The sequence below is a fragment of the Arvicola amphibius genome, chromosome 3 (genome assembly GCF_903992535.2).
Source record: "Arvicola amphibius chromosome 3, mArvAmp1.2, whole genome shotgun sequence".
Taxonomy (NCBI): domain Eukaryota; kingdom Metazoa; phylum Chordata; class Mammalia; order Rodentia; family Cricetidae; genus Arvicola; species Arvicola amphibius.
In genome coordinates, this window is record NC_052049.1 from 51,214,770 (window position 1) to 51,234,192 (window position 19,423).

General features: G+C 42.6%; 1 protein-coding gene across 1 annotated transcript in view; it reads left to right on the forward strand.

Moving 5' to 3' along the window:
- Window positions 1–19,423, forward strand: part of Ankdd1b (ankyrin repeat and death domain containing 1B) — a 60,775-nt gene that overhangs the window by 23,616 nt on the left and 17,736 nt on the right. The window contains exons 6-9 of the mRNA XM_038324309.1: window positions 4,913–5,011; window positions 6,552–6,650; window positions 8,325–8,423; window positions 16,879–16,977. Coding sequence (XP_038180237.1) covers window positions 4,913–5,011; window positions 6,552–6,650; window positions 8,325–8,423; window positions 16,879–16,977 — 396 coding nt within the window. The remainder of the gene's footprint in view (window positions 1–4,912; window positions 5,012–6,551; window positions 6,651–8,324; window positions 8,424–16,878; window positions 16,978–19,423) is intronic.

The window sequence follows — 19,423 nt, forward strand, 5'->3', positions numbered from 1 at the left end:
TCAACAGACTATCACTCAACTTGACTTTTCTATCTGTTTCTTCTAACTCTATCTAGATGTATTCATTCTATCTGATGTCTGTCTCCTAACTTTATTCCTTTATAGCTTATACATCCCAGCAGAATCTTTCAAGTGTATAAAAATTATAATGTGGTTATATTCTATTTTTCAAGTGGATGATACAATGAATGCAAGTAAAAAAACATGTTTCTCATTTCCCTTACATGATTAAACATCTTATGTATTATAGATGAGAAACAAATTATTTCAAGAACCCACATATATTTATACCCAAGCAACTTGTTATAGATGAACAGAGTGTAAGCCAACAAGGTATTTTTCTCAGTTAGTTCTCTTACTGGCAACTGTATTTTGTCATTACAAAGAAAGAATCGATCACTTTATTATTTATCTCAAAAGGTAATCTTATAAGGAATCTTAAAAGAATCATAAACCTAAACTTTTATGATTCAAAAACTATTAGTTATCTCTGCTTTAAATCCTCAGGGTGCATATCTATTTGTCAACAGTTTTTTTTTTCTTTTTCTTTTTTTTTTTTTATGAGGAAGCTGAGGGCAAAACTGGATACTAGGAATTCATCATCATTTTGATAACCAACCAATCACAAAAGGCACATCCAGCTAATTATAACTGGGATGCATAGATGTATTTGCGTTTTAATAAGTAAAGCTTGCCTGAAGATCAGAAAAGCAAAGCAGCCAGCCGCTGGCTCTTATATTTACCTCAGACTGAAATGGACGGTCCTGCCTCCACGAATTCTCAGATTGAGACTGAAACTGAGACCTGTCTCCTCCCGTCTAATATTCCTCTCTAGTGCTGGGGTTAAAGGCATGCACCACCACCACCTGGCCTCTATGGCTGACTAGTGTGGCTGCTGGGATTAAAGGTGTGTGCCACCACTGTCCAGCCTCTATGGCTACCTAGTGTGGCTCCTGGGATTAAAGGTGTGTGCCACCACTATCTGACCTGTATCGCTGACTAGTATGGTTGTTTTACATTCTGCTCTTCAGGCAAGCTTTATTTATTAAAACAGAAATACCATACCACTCTAAGGCTGCTTTGTTCTTGTTCCCTGACCTTAACAAGTCTCTCACTCAGCTATGTGCCTTTCTAACTTTTCCCAGGTTTTTCTCCTTGAGGCCATTAACAAAATCATCTTAATCTACCCTTAAGTCATAGTTAAAGCTTTGCTTCAGCTGTGATGCATACCGAAACCTGTGACCACATCTCCCAACATTAAGGTTAAAAGAACTTGAGTGCTCTTAGCTTCTGGGACTCAGTTGTTTTACTTAATCATTAACCTAAGCCACAGTCTATATGGCTTTTCAAGAGAAACTAGCTGTGTGACATTTCCTTGTTCTCATTTTCTATCCTCTGCAACCCCTGCTTTATCAGGGAAAGGGGCAACACCATATCTTGCTTTTACCTATGTTAGTTTCTCCATTAAGCTTACCTCTATTGTAATTCCTGACTGTATTTATTAAAGACCCCCCTGAGTCATCAAAATTCTATTTAAACTAACATTATATTATATAAAATCATTGCTTCAGTTAAAAAGTAAAGTTTAGGAGGAAATCATCTTTATGATAATCCACCAGTAAAAATATCCAGGAGAATAGGATATTTTTAAAAAAATAATCATACCACATTAAAGGCAGTGGAGATGTCCCTACACCTATGCCAGATACCAGAGAAAAACAGCAATGACAAATATGTAAAGACACTGCAGCAGCAAGAACCATTCTGGGGTTGAGGCTCTGGGGCCTTGCCCATCTGAGATTCACCCATCAGTACCTTGCATGCCAGTGGGCTGATCACCTGAAGTCTATTGCCACCTGCTGCTGTCCTGACATGGCCGCTGGCAGTGGGCTTTAGGGCTTCAAATACTCAAGCCAGGCCCAGCGTCTGGCTCTTCCTGCTGGCTGCCTATCCAGATGTAGAACCTACAGCTCCTCTCTAGCGCCAGGTCAGGTCTGCCTTTGTCCAGCCATGATGGCAAAGCCTCTGAAACTGTAAGCCAGCCCCAATTAAATGCTTTCTTTTATAAGAGTTGTCGTGGTCACGGTGTCTCTTATTTTCATCTAGTATGTAAGCAATGCCTGTTGTTCCCTGTTTCATGATTTAGGTGTTACTCAGGCTTGTTCTCCCTAGGGCACACATACCCAAGAGAACGAGGACAGACATCATTGCTCAGTATTACAGAGATTTTATTTTCACGGCAGCAAGCGTGTGGCAGAGCACAGCAGCTTCCACCCTGGTGGCCAGGAAGCAGAGCTGAGCACAGTAGGACAGAGCGAGCACAGGACAGGCCCAAGAACAGGTCCTTAGTGACCGATATCCCTCAACCAGGCCCATCTTCCACAGTTCTGTCACCCCCAATAATCTATTCAAAATCTGAACCCATCAGTGGATTAAACCATTCATTAGATCAAAGCCTTCAACCTCAAGTCCTGCCTGGAGACGCCCTCCCAGACATGCCTGGGGGTGCTTTACTAATGTCCTAGCCAGCTCATAATCCAATCAAGTTGATAAATAAGATGAATCACCACAAGCTGTTTATATGATTTTTCGTCTGCTGTTGTCCTTTGAAGATATTTGTGTTAAATTGCGTACAGTAACTATCCATCTGTCATTTTCGAACAGACTAGATTTTATCCTTCAACCATAGCCCAACTTGTAGGCAGGAGACTGTGGCTCTAACCTATCTGTTCCTTCCCTTTGCCCTTTGGTGACTTCCTGGGAATAAGGAAGGCAGGGAAGCCTCAAACTTTGAAGGACTGGAGATAGAGGCTCTCATTGACAATATATGTAGCCTAAGAACAATGAACTGCATGAACTTCTTGCTGCTGGTTTGTTTCTCTGGCTTCTGCACATTCATAGACCCAGATCTCCACAGAGCTGATCTTAAGCAGATGTTTTCCACTTTGTCCAATAGGCACTGGGCTATTTTAGCCACTTCCTCTTCCTCTTTCCTCCCTTATAAGCAAAGAGTGGCATGATCTTTTTGTTGAACATAGCTAGCAAGCGATTAGCTGGCAGATTCAGAGCCCTATTTATAGACTGTTGCACCCTCTTTACATTAAAGGCATCTTGGTAAGCTCTCAGTTAACACACTAAGCTGTGCTGAATTTTCCTCCTTTTCAGTTGAAGAAGATTCATTGCTGTTTTGTCATTCAGCTTCCTTTTTCTTTCTTAAAAATAGCTCAAGTTTAAAAATTCGGTTTTTGGGCATCTTTTCACTTTTCTTCATGACATTTTGGCTATTGCAAAGGCAGTCTCCATTACCAACAGGAAAACTTGGAGAAATTACCACTATTCAAGAATTCTATATTTGAGGAGCCGGCTACAAACACTTCTCTTCACTGGAGTTTCTGGATGTCACCGCTTTGGTTCTCCTTTCCATTTCAAACAGGTCCCCACACAGGAGTTTTCTGGCTGATTCTTAGGAATATAACAGCCTGTGAATACGGCCTCAAATTGGATTGAGCAGGGAGGGGAGGTTGGAAAGAAAGTTCAGTGGTTAAGAGCACTTACTGTTCTTTCGGAGGACTCAGGTTCAATTCTTAGTCCCAACATGGAGGCTCACAATGGTTTTCAGCTCCAGTTCCAGGTGACCCTGAAGGGCTCTAGGCCCGAGAATGGCAGACAAGGCACACACAAGTTTTGCTTTTTTCCCCCTTGCTAAAAACCATTAGATTACATTCCTAAAGCTAGCCCCTGAGGTCCATTCTCTTATCTGACCATAGACTCATTACTGAGACAGAACACTAAGGTCCAACAATCAATTATTTGGCTAACATATTCAATCAGGTTACCAACTCACCCTACCTAGCACAGACTCCCTCTTAAAACCCTACTCCAGAAAAAAAAAATGCTTGCTGCTGCTTACTGTCTGTCTTTGTGGCTCCTCCACCCCTCCCTATCCCTCCCAGGTAATAAACCTCCTTGATGCTGAGAATTTGGTGTCAGGATGTGTCCTGTACACCAACTCTGACGGACGTGTCCTCCCTTATTGACCCAGCGTTCTCTTCTGGTCTCTGAGGGGATCATGCATGCACATGATACACATACATACACTCAAGGTCTACGTGTACACATTAAATAAAAATAAATACATCTTTAAAAATAAAGCAAAATGCAGTTGAATCTGACCAAGTGTTGTATCTGAATGAGCTTCATGTGTGTTAAATGCTAAAGAATTTCTGTCTCGTGTGTTTTTATCAGGAAGATTTAGGATGCTGCTGAGGAGCTTCAAGCAGGATCTGGCACTAGCTCATGTCTCAGGAGGTAGCTGAGCAGAAGAACAGTTGAAGCAGTCAGGAATTCTTGCTGCATTTGAACTGGCATCTGATCACTAGGCTGTGGCATTTGAACTGGCATCTGATCACTAGGCTGTGATACAGTCCTTCTCTGGGGCTTCAGAGAACCTCTTCTTTTTTCTTTTTTTTTTTTTTTTTTTTTGGTTTTTCGAGACAGGGTTTCCCTGTAGTTTCTAGAGCCTGTCCTGGAGCTAGCTCTTGTAGACCAGGCTGGCCACGAACTCAGAAATCCGCCTGCCTCTGCCTCCCGAGTGCTGGGATTAAAGGCGTGCGCCACCACCGCCCGGCTTCAGAGAGCCTCTTCTGAGCACTTCTCTTGTTACCATGAAATGGACTCACTGTTAATTTCGGGTTTCCACAGTTCTGATGACAATGATAACAACCCAGAGCTGGATCTGGCTTCACTTTAGAGGAATTATCATCGCCTTCCCACGAGAAGGGTCTAGAATGGATATGATCAAGAAGGAGCATCTTAGCTGCCTCTTTACCTTTCAAATGCTACCCACTCCTTGTCAGTTACTCCAATTGTTTGCTGAATGTGAAATAAATGTAGAATTTGTGATTGATTTCAGAGAGGAAGAAAGCCATTTCTTTTGGCAGCTGAGAGGGGCCATGTCGAAATGATTGAAAAGCTTATCTTCCTTCATCTGCACACTTCAGAAACGGACAAGGTGAGGCGGACTTAGTGGCTTTTGTTGTTGTTGTTTTGTTTTGGTTTTTAACTGAGAACCAGGAGGAGTAACAGTTGGTCTTGGGCTTAAGAATCTGTGTGCAGATGGCATGATTGTTCTTTTCTGGTCCACAGTAGAGTTCTTAAGTTGTTCCTGCTGAGAGAATCATGAACTGTACAGATGAAATCCATCCACCTTTGCTGTAGGTTATCATAATTGGTAGGTGTTTGTTGTTGTGTTGTTGTTGAGACTGGTCTCAATGTAATCCTGGCTGTCCTGGAGCTTAGTATGTAGGCGAGGCTACATATCAAGAATTTACAGAACTCCACCGTCTTCTGCCTCCTGAATGCTGAGATCAAAGGCATGTGCCATCAGGCCTGGCTATGACTGGTAGTTTTTGCTCCATACACATTTTTCGAGAAAGGGTTTCACTGTGTAGACCTGACTGGTCTGGAACTCACACTGTAAACCAGGCTGGTTTTGAACTCACAGAGATCTGCCTGCCTTTGCCTCCCGAGTACTGGAATTAAAGGTGTGCACCACCACCAACTCCCAGCCATAAATGTTTTGGAGTTAGTTTACTTTATGGATTTTTCTACTACATGTTGAGTTTGGCTCTTCTAAATCAGAAGTTTGATGAACTTGGCCTCCAAGTTGCTTGTGAGGCATTGTTTCATAAATGGAGGACCCACTTCTGGGGAGTCCCAACCTTCTCTTATTCTTCCTTGAGGACTGCTTCAACTTGGTCCCACATTAACTCTGAAAGGAAAACTCACAAGGTAGCCATCCATATGGACATCTTTGTTGAGTTCCTTAGGGTAAATTCCCAAATGTGAAATTAAAGTCAATGAGTTTTGCACCATATATTTTTGATATGTGTTACTAAGATTACTGCTCAGGTTGATTACATAGGCTAGATTCAATTATTTTTGTTGTTCTTTGTTCTTTTTTTAATTAATTAATTTATTTATACAGTATCCTGCCTATAGGCCAGAAGAGGGCACTAGATCTCATTATAGATGGTTGTGAGCCACCACATGGTTGCTGGGAATTGAACTCAGGACCTCTGGAAGAGCAATCAGTGCTCTTAAATGCTGAGCCATCTCTCCAGCCCTCTTTTTCTTTTTCTATTTTTTTTTTTTTTTTTTTTTTTGGTTTTTCGAGACAGGGTTTCTCTGTAGCTTTGGAGCCTGTCCTGGAACTAGCTCTTGTAGACCAGGCTGGGCTCGAACTCACAGAGATCTGCCTGCCTCTGCCTCCCGAGTGCTGGGATTAAAGGCGTGCGCCACCACCGCCCGGCTGTTCTTTTTTTTTTTAATGGTAGCAAATTTAAGCAAGAATGACTTTTTCTCCTACTGTATTAAATAGCCAAGGATTTTTATTTAAAATTTAGAAATTGATAAGCCTTACTTAAAACTGGATAATGTCTATATTCTGCTTTAACCAAAGAAAAATCTTCCAGAAATCACCCTGTAGCCTGGTGTTGGAAGGTGTGTTTCTCAGCACAGGCAATTTCACCGGGAATGGATTTCTGTTTCAGGAGGGGAACACTGCCTTGCACCTGGCTGCCATGCATGGCCACAGCCCAGCGGTGCAGGTGCTACTAACTCAGTGGCCAGAAGTAAACGAGACCAATGAGGTAGGTGGACATGCAGGGTCCTGATGTTTTCTTCAAGTGTCCTCTACTGGGGAAACTGCTAATTCACTTGAAAGCCATTTGAATTTACCTCGAGGGAGGTCACCAGAGACTCTGTCTTTCGGACACAGCAGAGACCTTGGCTGCAGGCACAGAGCCTGCACAGGTTCAAGCCCAGTGAGGTCCCAACACTGACAGGGGAAAGTGGACGCAAGCTTCCAGTTCTAAGGAGATGTCCCTAACTGCCTGCAAAGAAAAACTTAGTTTCCTCCAATGGAGTCTCACTGGATATACAATCCACACTCATGGGAGGCTCTATGCCCAGCAGTAGATGCCAACACGAAATGAATCAATGGTGTTTTGTAGACTTTTTGTTTCATATTGCTTTGCTTTGATATTTTTTTTGTCTGATTGGTTTTTGCTTGTATGTTGTGGTTTTGGATTTTGTAGTTTTATGGGTTTTGTTTGTGTGTGTGTGTTTCTTGTGCATGTATGTTTATTCTGCTTTGTTTGTTTGTTTGCCCAATTGTTTTCTAAAGAGAAAGAGAGAAAGAATGGGCCTGGAGTTGGGTGAGTGGAGAAAATGGGGGGGGGGGAACTTGGAAGGAATTGAGGGAAGAGAACCCGTGATCAGAATATATTGAATGAAAACAAATGTTTCCAATAATGATGATGATAAGAAGAGGAAGAGAAAGAAGCCATTTGTTTTCAGAATAAGTATGTGTTTTTACACTGGGGCCCTACAGGAAAAGAAAATCATTGGGAAAACATATGATTATAGCTGCATACACAATATGCCAGGAGAATCTATTTCAGAAACCACAGCCTTTGCATAGGAGGTAACATGTCATCTCTGTTTTGCCATTCCAGTGGTCCTTGGTGGAAAGAGTTGGCTTCTGTTGTTGTTGTTTTCCTGGGGTGTGTGTGTACATGTGCACACAAGCATGTCCATAAAAGACATGGTGTGTCCTTGGACTGCCAGGTCAGCAAGACAGAAATTGAGAATAGCTGGACTGAGTAGGCTAGATGGAAGATGATGGAAGCTCTGATCACCAGTTGTTTGGTTTTCTTGCCTATAAAATGAGTATCAAATGAATCCTGCCCTTCTAGGATTATCATATGATTTGACTGTACCAAGTGCATGGTCTTGGCAGTATATATTGGCACCTATGTGCTAAGTAATGCTAACAACAGCAAAAGAATCAGGCATAAAAGATATCGGAAGGGGCTGGAGAGATTGCTCAGAGGTTAAGAGCACTGCCTTCTCTTCCAAAGGTCCCGAGTTCAATTCCCAGCAACCACATGGTGGCTCACAACCATCTGTAATGAGATCTGGTGCCCTCTTCTGGCCTGCAGGCATACATTCAGACAGAATACTGTATATATAATAAATAAAATCTTTTTTTTAAAAAAAAAAAAAAGATATTGGGCCGGGCGGTGGTGGCGCATGCCTTTAATCCCAGCACTCGGGAGGCAGAGGCAGGCGGATCTCTGTGAGTTCAAGGCCAGCCTGGTCTACAAGAGCTAGTTCCAGGACAGGCTCCAAAGCTACAGAGAAACCCTGTCTCGAAAAACCAAAAAAAAAAAAAAAAAGATATTGGAAGCATGTTCTTTCTCAAAGCACTTTTATCGCATGCCAAGGGGAAATTAATTTTAACTTCTTTTTCTTTGTGTCAGAATGGAGAAACTCCATTCATGTTGGCTATTGAAGGAGGCCATGAAGAATGCAGTCGAGTGCTCTTGGCAGGAGGAAGTGATGTCAACATTCCCAACAAAGTATGCAACTTGGGTTGTGATGAGCCATGTGGTGGGAGGATGGCTTAGAATATTCTTTGGAACTCTGGTCCTTAATTGATGGTTTACTAGGTTTTTATAGAATTAAAATTTTAGTATGTCCTGTTTTGCATAAGAATTATTTACCACAGATAGTCTCTTCAAAAGCAATGCCATTCTTCCAGTTCATTTGGGGAAGGACAGAAAAAGAGACAAAAGGAGCAAGGGCCTGTCACAGCAAGGTGACAGATACTCTACTCCACTTTGTTGATAGCAAACACTAAAGAAGAAAAAAGTTTGCTGTGTGAAAGCTCGGTGGATCATCCTGGCCCTGAAGAATGCACGATGCAGTCTGCCTCTAAATATAAAATACTTTTATGTAGTCATGGCACTGACAGACTTTGAAACTTTCAATACTCATGTCTTAGTTACCATCCTATTGCTGTGAGAGGGACCATGAATGGGGCATCTTACAGAAGAAAGCATTTAACTGGGGGCTGGCTTACTGTTTCAGAGGGTGAGTCCATGACCATAACGATGGGGAGCATGGCAGCATACAGGCATGAAGGTGCTGGAGCAGTAGCTCATCCATGGATCATCCTCATCCATAGATAGCAGGCAAAGAGTAATAACAGGCCTGGCATGATTTTTGAAACCTCAGAGCCCATACCCAGTTGCATACATCCCCCAATAAGGACACACCTACTCTAGTAAGGCCACACAGGCTAATTCTTCCTAAATAGTCCACCAACTGGGAACCAAACACACTATCAAATATCTGGGCGTATGGAGGCCATTCTTATTCAAACCACCATAACTACATTACTAGCTTTCCTTTTTTATAGATTAAAAAAAAAACCTATAACCTAGAATGAGCAAGAAACTAATCCAGGATCATACTGTAATGGTAGTGCAAAGATTCAAACTCATGCTGGTGGCTCTGTCTTCAGACAGGTTTCTGTGATTTTCTGATTAGTATTAAATTACAATGAAAATTACTCCTGACAGAAAATTCAAAAGGTACCTAAAAGAGTATATGATTTAAAAAGTGACTATCACCAACTCTACATTTCAGTTCCACTCTTCAGAACTGTCTCTGGAGTTCACTTAGTTCCCCAGGAAGTTTCCATGCATTCACAAGGAAAGTGAGACCAGATTGGACATTCATCTGCACAGTAGCACACTGTGTAATTTATGTTACTCTGCACCTTGCTGTTGCCTTTGTATTAGCACAATGTGTTGTTGGAGGAGACCACTCATTTGTTCCCAGCTGTCCAGAAACAAATAATCACTCAGAAACTATATTATACTGTTTGGCCAATAGCTTAAGCATATTTCTGGCTAATTCTTATATCTTCAATTAACCCGTTTCTATTAATCTGTATATTGCCACATGGCTGTGGCTTACCAGCAAGGTTCTGGTGCATCTGTCTCCTGTAGGCGGCTACATGGCTTCTCTCTAACTCTGCCATATATATATATATATATATATTCCAGGCTAGCTTTATTCTGTTAAGCCACTGGCTGAAAGCAGCTTCTTTATTAACAAATAAAAGCAACACATATACAGAAGGACTTTCCACATCAAAGTGTAGGCAGAGTTTTCCTGTGCTGGTGGCCTCTCCCAATTAATTACTCAGAAGCAATATTAAATGTCAATGCTTGGCCAATAGCTCAGACTTATTACTAGCTAACTCTTACATTTAAATTAGCCTGTATGTTTTATCTATGCTTTGCCACATGGCTTGGTACTATTTCTCAGTATGGCATGCCCATCTTGATTCTCTGTGTGTCTGTTTGTGACTCCATACTCTGTCCTTTTTCTCTCCCAGCATTCCCAGTTTGGATCTCCAACCTAAACTTATTCGGTTTAGCTATTGGCTATTCAGCTTCTTCATTCAACCAATAACAATAAAATATATTCACACAATGTAAAGGAATATTCCACATTATCCCCCTTTGAGTAGACAGGAACCAGATTTCTCTGTGGGTCTGGTCATGAGTAGGCCTGAGCCAGAGACTTTTGCAGGACCAACCCCAAGCCAGGGACCTGCACAGGAGTGGATCCGGATCAGAAACATTTACAGAAAGAGGTCTGAGCTGGCAATCTAAGCCAGAGCATGTCTGAGCGAACTCCACATGATCGGAGCAAACCCTGGGAGTGCTGAGCAACCTTCAGGAACACGGAGTAACCAACAGAGTAACTGGAACCGTGACACTGCACCATGAAGAGCAACCATCTGAGCCTTGGATCCACTGGCACCTGGAAGATTAATCACGAGTCACAGACAGCCCCAACTACACCAATTAGAGGAAAAGATAGGTAGACAAGGTAAGAACACATGCAATACCACAAAGAGCAACACGATACCAGTAAAATCTAGTAACCCTACAACAGCAAGACTTGAACAACCAAATATAGATGAAGCAGAAAAAAATGGCCTAAAAAATAACTTCAGGAGAATGTTTGAGACTCTGAAAGAGGAAATAAGAGATTTCCTCGAGGAAATGGAGGAAAAGACAAACAAAAATTGGAAGACATCAACAAATCCCTTAAAGAAAACCAAGAAAAAGCAATCAAATATATGAAAGAAACTATTCAAGACTTGAAAACTGAAATAGAGACAATAAAGAAAACACAGCCAAGGGAATTATAGAAACAGAAATTGTGCTGGGTGGTGGTGGTTCATGCCTTTAATCCCAGCTCTCGCAAGGCAGAGGCAGGCAGATCTTTGTGAGTTCGAAGCCAGCCTGGTCTACAAGAGCTAGTTCCAGGACAGGCTCCAAAGCTACAGAGAAAAAAAAACAAACAAAAAAAAAAAGAAAAAAGAAAAAGAAAGAAAAAAGAAATTATGAGAAAACTATCAGGAACCACAAATGCAAGCATAAACAGCAGAATACAAGAGATGGAAGAGAGAATCTCAAGCACATAAGATACAATAGAGGAAATAGACTCATCGGTCAAAGAAAATGTTAAATCTAACAAATGTTTAACACAAAATATCCAGGAAATATGGGACACCATGAAAAGACCAAACCTACGAATAATAGGGACAGAAGAAGGAAAAGAAATCAAACTAAAAAACACAGAAAATATATTCAACAAAATTATAGAAGAAAACTTTCCCAACCTAAAGAAAGATATGGCTATGAAGATACAAGAAGCTTACAGAACACCAAGTAGACTGGATAAAAAAAAGTCCCCTGAACACATAATAATCGAAACACTAAACATACAGAATAAAGAAAGAATATTAAGAACTGCAAAGGAAAAAAGTCAAGAAAGATATAAAGGCAGACCTACAGAATTACACCTGACTTCTCAGTGGAGACAATGAAAGCCAGAAGGTCCTAGTCAAGTGTTGTGCAGACAGTAAGAGACCATGGATGCCAGCCCAGACTACTATACCCAGCAAAACTTTCAATCACCATAGAAGGACAAAACAAGATATTCCATGAAAAAACAGATTTAACCAATACCTAATCACAAATGCAGCCCTACACAAAGAACTAGAAGGAAAACTCCAACCCAAGGAAATTGGCTACATCAACAAAAACACAGACAATTGATGATCTCATGACAGCAAATCCCAAAGAAGGGGAAAACACACACAATAACATCAGCAACAATGAAAAGTAAAATAATAGGAGTTAGCAATCACTGCTCATTTGTATCCCTTAACATAAATGGACTCAACTCACCTATAAAAAGACACAGGCTAACAGATTGGCTACAAAAACAGAATCCATCCTTCTGCTGCATACAAGAAACACATCTCAACCTCAAAAACAGATATTGCCTCAGAGAAAAGGGTTGGGAAAATTTTTTCCAATCAAGTGGACCTAAGAAACAAGCTGGTGTAGCTATCCTTATAGCTAACAAAATAAACTTCAAACTAAAATCAATCAAAAGAGATAAAGAAGGACATTTCATATTAGTCACAGGAAAAATCCATCAAGAAAAATATCTCAATACTAAACATCTATGCCCCAAATACAAGGGCACCCTCATATGTAAAAGAAACACTATTAAAGCTTAAATCACACATTAAACCCCACACACTAACAGTGGGAGACTTCAACACTCCATTCTCACCACTGGACATGTCTGCCAGACAGAAAATTAACAGAGAAATAAGGGAACTAACAGATGTTATGACTCAAATGGACTTAACAGACATCTATAGAACATTCCACACAAACATAATACCTTCTTCTCAGCACCTCATGGAACCTCTCAAAAACTGACCATATACTAGGTAATAAAATAAACCTCAACAGATTCAAAAAAATTGGAATAACCCCATGTATCTTATCAGATCACAATGGCTTAAAACTAGACTTCAAAGCAGCACTATTTCCAGAAAGCCCACAAACACATGGAAATTAACCAATGCTCACCTGAATCATCAATGGGTCAATGAAGAAATAAAGGGAGAAATTAAAGACTTCCTAAAATTCAATGAAAATGACCACACAACATACCCAATGTAATGGAAACTTAAAACAATTTCTAGAGGTTTTTTGCCTTTGTTAATAAGCACAGTTCCTCGATAATAATCCCAGCACCCATTATAATCCAGAACTGTTCCCAGTTGTCCTGGAGAAGACTCCCAGAGAATAAGCAGTGTGAAGTAAGAAGCCAACTGCAATAGCAGACACGATCAAAGGTGTTTTGGACTTCATTTTGCATTTACATCTGTAGGGATGGGTTCAGTCATGGACATGGTTCACCTTGCTGACACCATCTTTGCTCGGTCTTGAAGAGATGGCTTTTGTGTTCTCTTCTGTCTCCCTGTTACTAATGACATAAAACACACAATTGAGTCATTCCCGAGGAGGTAACTGGAGTAAGAGCATGGATTTGGTTGTTAGCAAATGTCTCTCCATTTGTGCTAGATGGAGAGGTGGCCCAGTTTGGGCAATAGGCTCTCTCTCTTCAGCACCATATCTGCTGCCATGGGCCCTAGGATGACTTTTGTAGACCCTGAGAACTCAAATGTCTAGACTTATGTCATATCTTATCAAATTTTTTAAACACACCTACATTTCTAATATATATCACCACTGTTACTCTAAACAGAGCTTTTATTTTTATAATTACTTGGCTGCAGTGAACTTCATCTAATTTATAAGTGATTGATTTGTTAGAATACTGTATATATACGTGGGAATTTTCAGGAGGTTAAAAAATGAAAACTCTAAGTCATTTATAAATTAATGAATATTTTATGATATTACATTTAACAATCAATGAAGTAGGAATGTGTCAATTAAATATTTATTCACTTCAATTTTGTGGCTTTCTTTTGGTATCTTGGAAGCAGTAATTATAATTTTTTCTTAAGCTTCAGAGGTGGCTTAGTGGTTAAGAGCACTAGCTGCTCTTCCAGAGGAATGGGGTTCGATTCCCAGCACCTAGATGGTGGCTCACCACTGTCTGTAACTCCAGCTCCAGGGTATCTGTAGTGGTAAAGAAGACAAATATAGGTGGTTACACTGTTTTTATAGATGGAGACAAAGAGGCCTGCACTCAGAAGCCTTCTAAGCCAGGTCACATGAGTGTTTAGCATCAACTCAAGCTGGCTTTCAGTTGGCTGGTCAGATATCTATTTCTTCACAACCAACAAGCAAAGCTCTGGGGCTTAAACCAGTGTGTTATCTCTCATGGTGTGTCAATCTCACACACAAAAGAGTCTCTAAAGAGTAAATTGATGTCCTGCATAACGTTGTAGTAGGATGTGGGTGCGGCCTGTAAGCTGGTTCAAGGAGAGGGTGGCCAAGGGACATTCTTTTTTTTAATTTTTTTAGAATTTTGCTTTATTGATATAAATTTAATCCCAAGGGACATTCTTAAAGTCAAAACTGAGGAGGATTGCTTAAGGCGTTTGAAATGAAAATTGTTGACTATCTGGATGAATAGCAAGAGTTGTCAGTCCAAGATCAAGCAGGAGGTTTCTAGGTTGACATCCCGGCAGGAATATTACTTTTTTAAGTTTTATTTTTAACTTTTGAATGCATGTGTATGTTTATGTTTGGCAAGATATATGCACGTAAGTGTAATTGCACAAGGATACTAAAAGAGGATGTCAGATCTCTGGAGCTGGAACTACAGGCGGTTGCGAGCCACCTGCGAGCCACCTGCATAGGTGCTGGGAACTGAACTCAAGTCCTCTGCAAGGGTAGTGCATGCTCTTAAGTGCTGAGCCATTTTCCCAGCCTCCAGAAGTATTTTTGCTCCAGAGTCTCAGAGCCTTGTGGGTAGTCTTTTAAGAATAGTTCTTGTGGCGGTTTGAATGGTCCATATGTTTAAGTACTTAGTCCCCAGTTGGTGGAATTGTTTGGCAAGGATTAGGAGGTGTGGTCTTGTTGTGCGTGGTGTGTCATTAAGGGTGGCTTTGAAGTTTCAAAAGCCTATACCATTCCAAGTTAGCGCTCTCTCTCTGTCTTACGGTAGTTGACTCAACGTGTAGGCTCTCAGCTCTTGCCTCAGTGCCACGCTTGCCTATCTACTGTCATATTCACTGATATGGTCAAGGACTTGCCTTCTAAACCATAAGCCAATAAAACTCTTTCTTTTATGAGTTACCTTGTATAGGTATAGAAAAGCAACTTGGTAACAGCAATAGAGAAGTAACTAGGACTGGTCTCATCAGTAGGTATACATATACCAGATCCCACTTTTATAACCTCTTGGTATTATTTATTTGTTTATTTGGACTGAATAAAGGGAAACACGTTTGTTTTGATTGCAAAAACTTTCCCAGTGAGTTGACTGGACCCATCTTCGATAATCCTTCTTGGAGTCTGTTTACATGATTATACTCAGAGGGTGGCCAGGATTTTAGTCATGTAATGTTTTATCTGAACTAGATATCCAAGATGGTTCACTGACTTATCTGGAAGATGTTGCCAGCTGTCAGTTGGGAGGTCAACTGCACTACCAACAAGTGCCTACTATGTGGGGGTTACCCTTGGATAGCTTAGCAACTGGCCGCAGGAGGAAGTGAGTGCTACAAGAATCATTGGTACAAAAGGAAGGGGGTGAGCCAGGTGGTGGTGGCACGTGCCTTTAATCCCAGCACTTGGGAGGCAGAGGCAGAGGCAGGCGGATCTCTGTGACTTCGAGGCCAGCCTGGTCTACAGAGTGAGTTCCGGGACTGGCTCCAAAGCTACAAAGAGAAACCACTTCTCAAAAAACCAAACCAAACCAAACCAAACCAAACCAAACCAAACCAAAACAAAACAAAACAAAAAAAACAAAAGGCAGGGGGTGGAAGCTGCCAGGCTAGTTAGGGACGCTGCCTGAAACTGGTTTCTTTATCACTTCTGATCTATCCATTTGTTAAAGAAGTTGCGGGTCTACCTAGATCCAAGGCAGTAAAGAAATTAATGCTAGCTGCTGATGGAGGAGTGGCGAGCAGGTCAGGGGATCTCAGCACAGCTGCTTCGGGGAAAGCAGTTCTCTACAATGCTCTTATATTGAGGATCTGAATATATTTTATGGCAATCTTATAATCAACCCTAACTAATCCATTGGCTTGCATTGCTGCCAGACTGAAGGCTAACCACGAGAAGGCCACGGTTTTGAGCTGAGTACCATCTAGCTCAGGTGCTAAGCAAAGATACTTAGGTACTGGACGGTGGCACGAGGCTGTGGAAGCGAGAGGATGAGAGCTGTGAAGGGAACCAGGTGACAGGACCAAGAAGCAGCACTTCACACGGGTGGAAATCTTGCTAAGCTTTGAAGTCATTCCTGGCACAGAGGAGAGCTGGGAATAAACAGAGGCGGAGAGCCAGAAACCACTGAGGTCGTTTTTGAGGCTAATGCCAACCACCTATTTTAACTCAAGGAAAGGCTTTGCTGGGACTACAAGGGTACGCTTGATTCTGGAAATAGGGATTTAACTCCCATGCGACTGAGTCATAGTGTCTCAGTGTCTTAGGTCAGGCTGTTAAAAAATTAGTAATAAGAAAACTGAGTGACTTACTCAGCAAGCATTTACTTCTCATAGCTGGAGATTGGAAACTCAAGCCTGGGCACTAACAATGTCGGGTTCTGGTGAAGATGCCCTTCCGGCTCCACTGGCAGCCCTTTGTTGGGTCCTCCCATGGCTGAAAGAGGAGCAGCTGGCCCTCCGGCCTTTCTTATCAGAGCAGGGACACCATCATGTGGACTCCACTCACCCAACATTACCCCTTCCTGATGGCTCCTCTCCTCTCATTAGCATTAGGAATTTTGGAGACCCAGTCAGGTTGTGGGGTAATATGACATGGTAACAGAAGACACTTGGAAGCGACAGACCCTAGAATAATCAGGAACACACTGGAGCTCCTTTTCAAAATCGTTGTACTATTTCCTTGTATAAATTAATTACCGTGTCCTGAGCACCAGGCTGCACGCAGATAGTGATGGAATTCCCCCTGCCCCTCCCTCTCCATCTGTTGTTCTTTGCAGCTCCACGTCAGTGCGTTGCAGGCAGCCACCCGGAAGGGCCACACATCCCTCGTCAACTTTCTTCTCCATGAGAACGTTGGTTTGCAGCAGCAGAAGGAAGTGAGTCCATGACAGTCAATACAGGTTTGGGGGTTGGTGCCGCGAAGTTGGCTGTGCAAATGCCCCTGGATGAGATGTTTCACGAGGCAGGGATTCTTCTTAGGGAACACTGGCTTGTTTTGTTTTGCATTTTTAATCTTAATCATGAGAAATAAGATCCAAGCGGTGAATTTCAGAGAGCCATTGAAGTTGCTGCATAAAACAAACTCTTTGTGTTTAAGATAGATTTGCTGCAGTAAGTCTCAGGTGTCTAGAGGTGCCCCAACTCTTGTAGGGATCTCACCAGCCTGGGAAATGCCGCCGCCACGGCTGCTGTGGCTGTGGAGAAAATGGATCATTTCCCCATCTCTGAATGATCTTGTGGTTTTTCAAAGTCAGTCTTTTATTACTGATTGAAGTTTTTCTGAAGTTTGGATCGGCTCCATCAGAACAAACAAATGCCGTCTGTGCTGGAATTGGACAAGAGTCACTATTCTATCCCCACTGTATTTTCCTCTCTCCCGTGAATATTATTTCCTCTGGTGTGCTGTGCCGTTTCTATTTATGGCACTGCCTTGAAAGGAGGGACGTGATCTGAACCATGTCCGATAATTTTTAGAGCGTGGAATTAGAGGAACTGGCTCTGATTTACCTATTTCGGGCCAAGGAGGGTTCCTCATTCTCAGGAGACGCTGGGTCCCAGCAAAGTGGGTGGCCTTGGCCAAAATACTGACCACTTCCTTGAGATGAAGGATGCGGTCTCTTTGTTCTTGCTTCATGCTTCTAGGGAAAGGCTTACTTCCAAGCAGAGGAGACCTTCACCATCTCTGGCGACCCCCTTGCATGCCCCAGTGTCACCTTGTCCCCTGGCTCACTCCCAAACAGCCTTTCACTCAGCCACACAGCCTTCCCTGTTCCTCAGCTGTGGTCCATTGAACTATCTCCACTGTGCAGATAGAGAACTCTGGAAGGCCGGCGCTCAAGTCCTGTCTTTGCCTCCTCCTTGTTACTGGAGAGATACCAATCCGTGTGTAAGGTAGGGGATACAAGGTCCAACTCCTAGGTTGGCATAGCTTTTAAGAACAGTTTTTAAACCTAGTCTTGTTTTTCCTTTTTGTTTGTTCGTTTGCTTTTCAAGACAGGGTTTCTCTATGTAACAGTCCTGGCTGTCCTGGGACTCATTCTGTAGACCAGGCTGGCCTCGAAGTCACAGAGATTCACCTGCCTCTGCCTCCAGAGTGCTGGGATTAAAGGCGTGCGTCACCACCAGCAGTATTCCTCATGTTTTGGAGCCAGAGTCTTATTGTGTAACCTAGCCGGAAACTCCCTATGAAACCTAGATTAACCTGACACTTGAGATTCTGCAGTCCCTGTCTGCCCCATGAGAGATTGGAGTCCTGTGCCCCTACGCCTGCTTGATTTAGTGTTTAAAACAGGATGAGCGTGGCGGGTAATGAGTGTGTAGTAATGACCCTTGTGCATCCCACAGCGGGTGGGAGACAGATACATCATGCAGAGAGAGCTTGGATATAGAGAGTTTATTTAGTGAGTATTGGGAAGGTATAAGGGTGGGGGTTTTGGGGGCAGAGAGAGGGAAGAGGAAGTGGGGAGGAGGGAGGTAGAGGCTGCCTTTTCAGAAGAAGAGCTGGACAGGGGGGGGGAGAGGAGAAGAAGAAGAAGAAGAAGAAGAAGAAGAAGAAGAAGAAGAAGAAGAAGAAGAAGAAGAAGAAGAAGAAGAAGAAGAAGAAGAAAGGCAACACTAACTTGCCTAGATGTGGGGGGAAGAAGAAGAAGAAGAAGAAGAAGAAGAAGAAGAAGAAGAAGAAGAAGAAGAAGAAGAAAGGCAACACTAACTTGCCTAGGTGTGGGGGGGGGAGATTGGGAGTGGGCAGAGCTTTCTCTTGAAGGGACAGGATACCCAGGTGACAGGGCAGGCCATCATAATTATAGTTTTAACAAGTACAGGAGAGGATGTGTTGAGTGTGCCTGATTGTGACACTACAGGCTACCCTAACCACCCCATCTCCCTCTTCTCTGTGTCCCCTTCTCTACTTTGTTGCCAGCAGCTCTGCCACCACCTTCGGGCTGCAGTCTCAAGGCCTCTCAGGCCAATGCTCTCATGCTGGCCAGCGCTCCCCTTCTCCCCCTCCTCCTCTAGCTCCACTCTGCAGGCCCCTCAACTTACTCATTTCATGCCTCAACTGCTTTTGCACCTTTGTTCAATACTTCTTCCACAATCCTTAGCGGCCGTTTCTCCTCCCAGAGGGCTCCGCAGATCAGTGTGGCTGGGCGGAGGGGAGGTGGCAGGGACTTTTGAGATAGCCTGTGGTGATAGACTTTGTGTCCTGTGGACTGAGCAGGAGAGGGGGCAAATGGAAGGCGTGAGAGGGGTGGGGTGATGTAAAGAAGACAGGTTGTGAAAGGAGGAGATGAAGGAGCAGGCCACAGAGACTGCTCACAGCCCTCC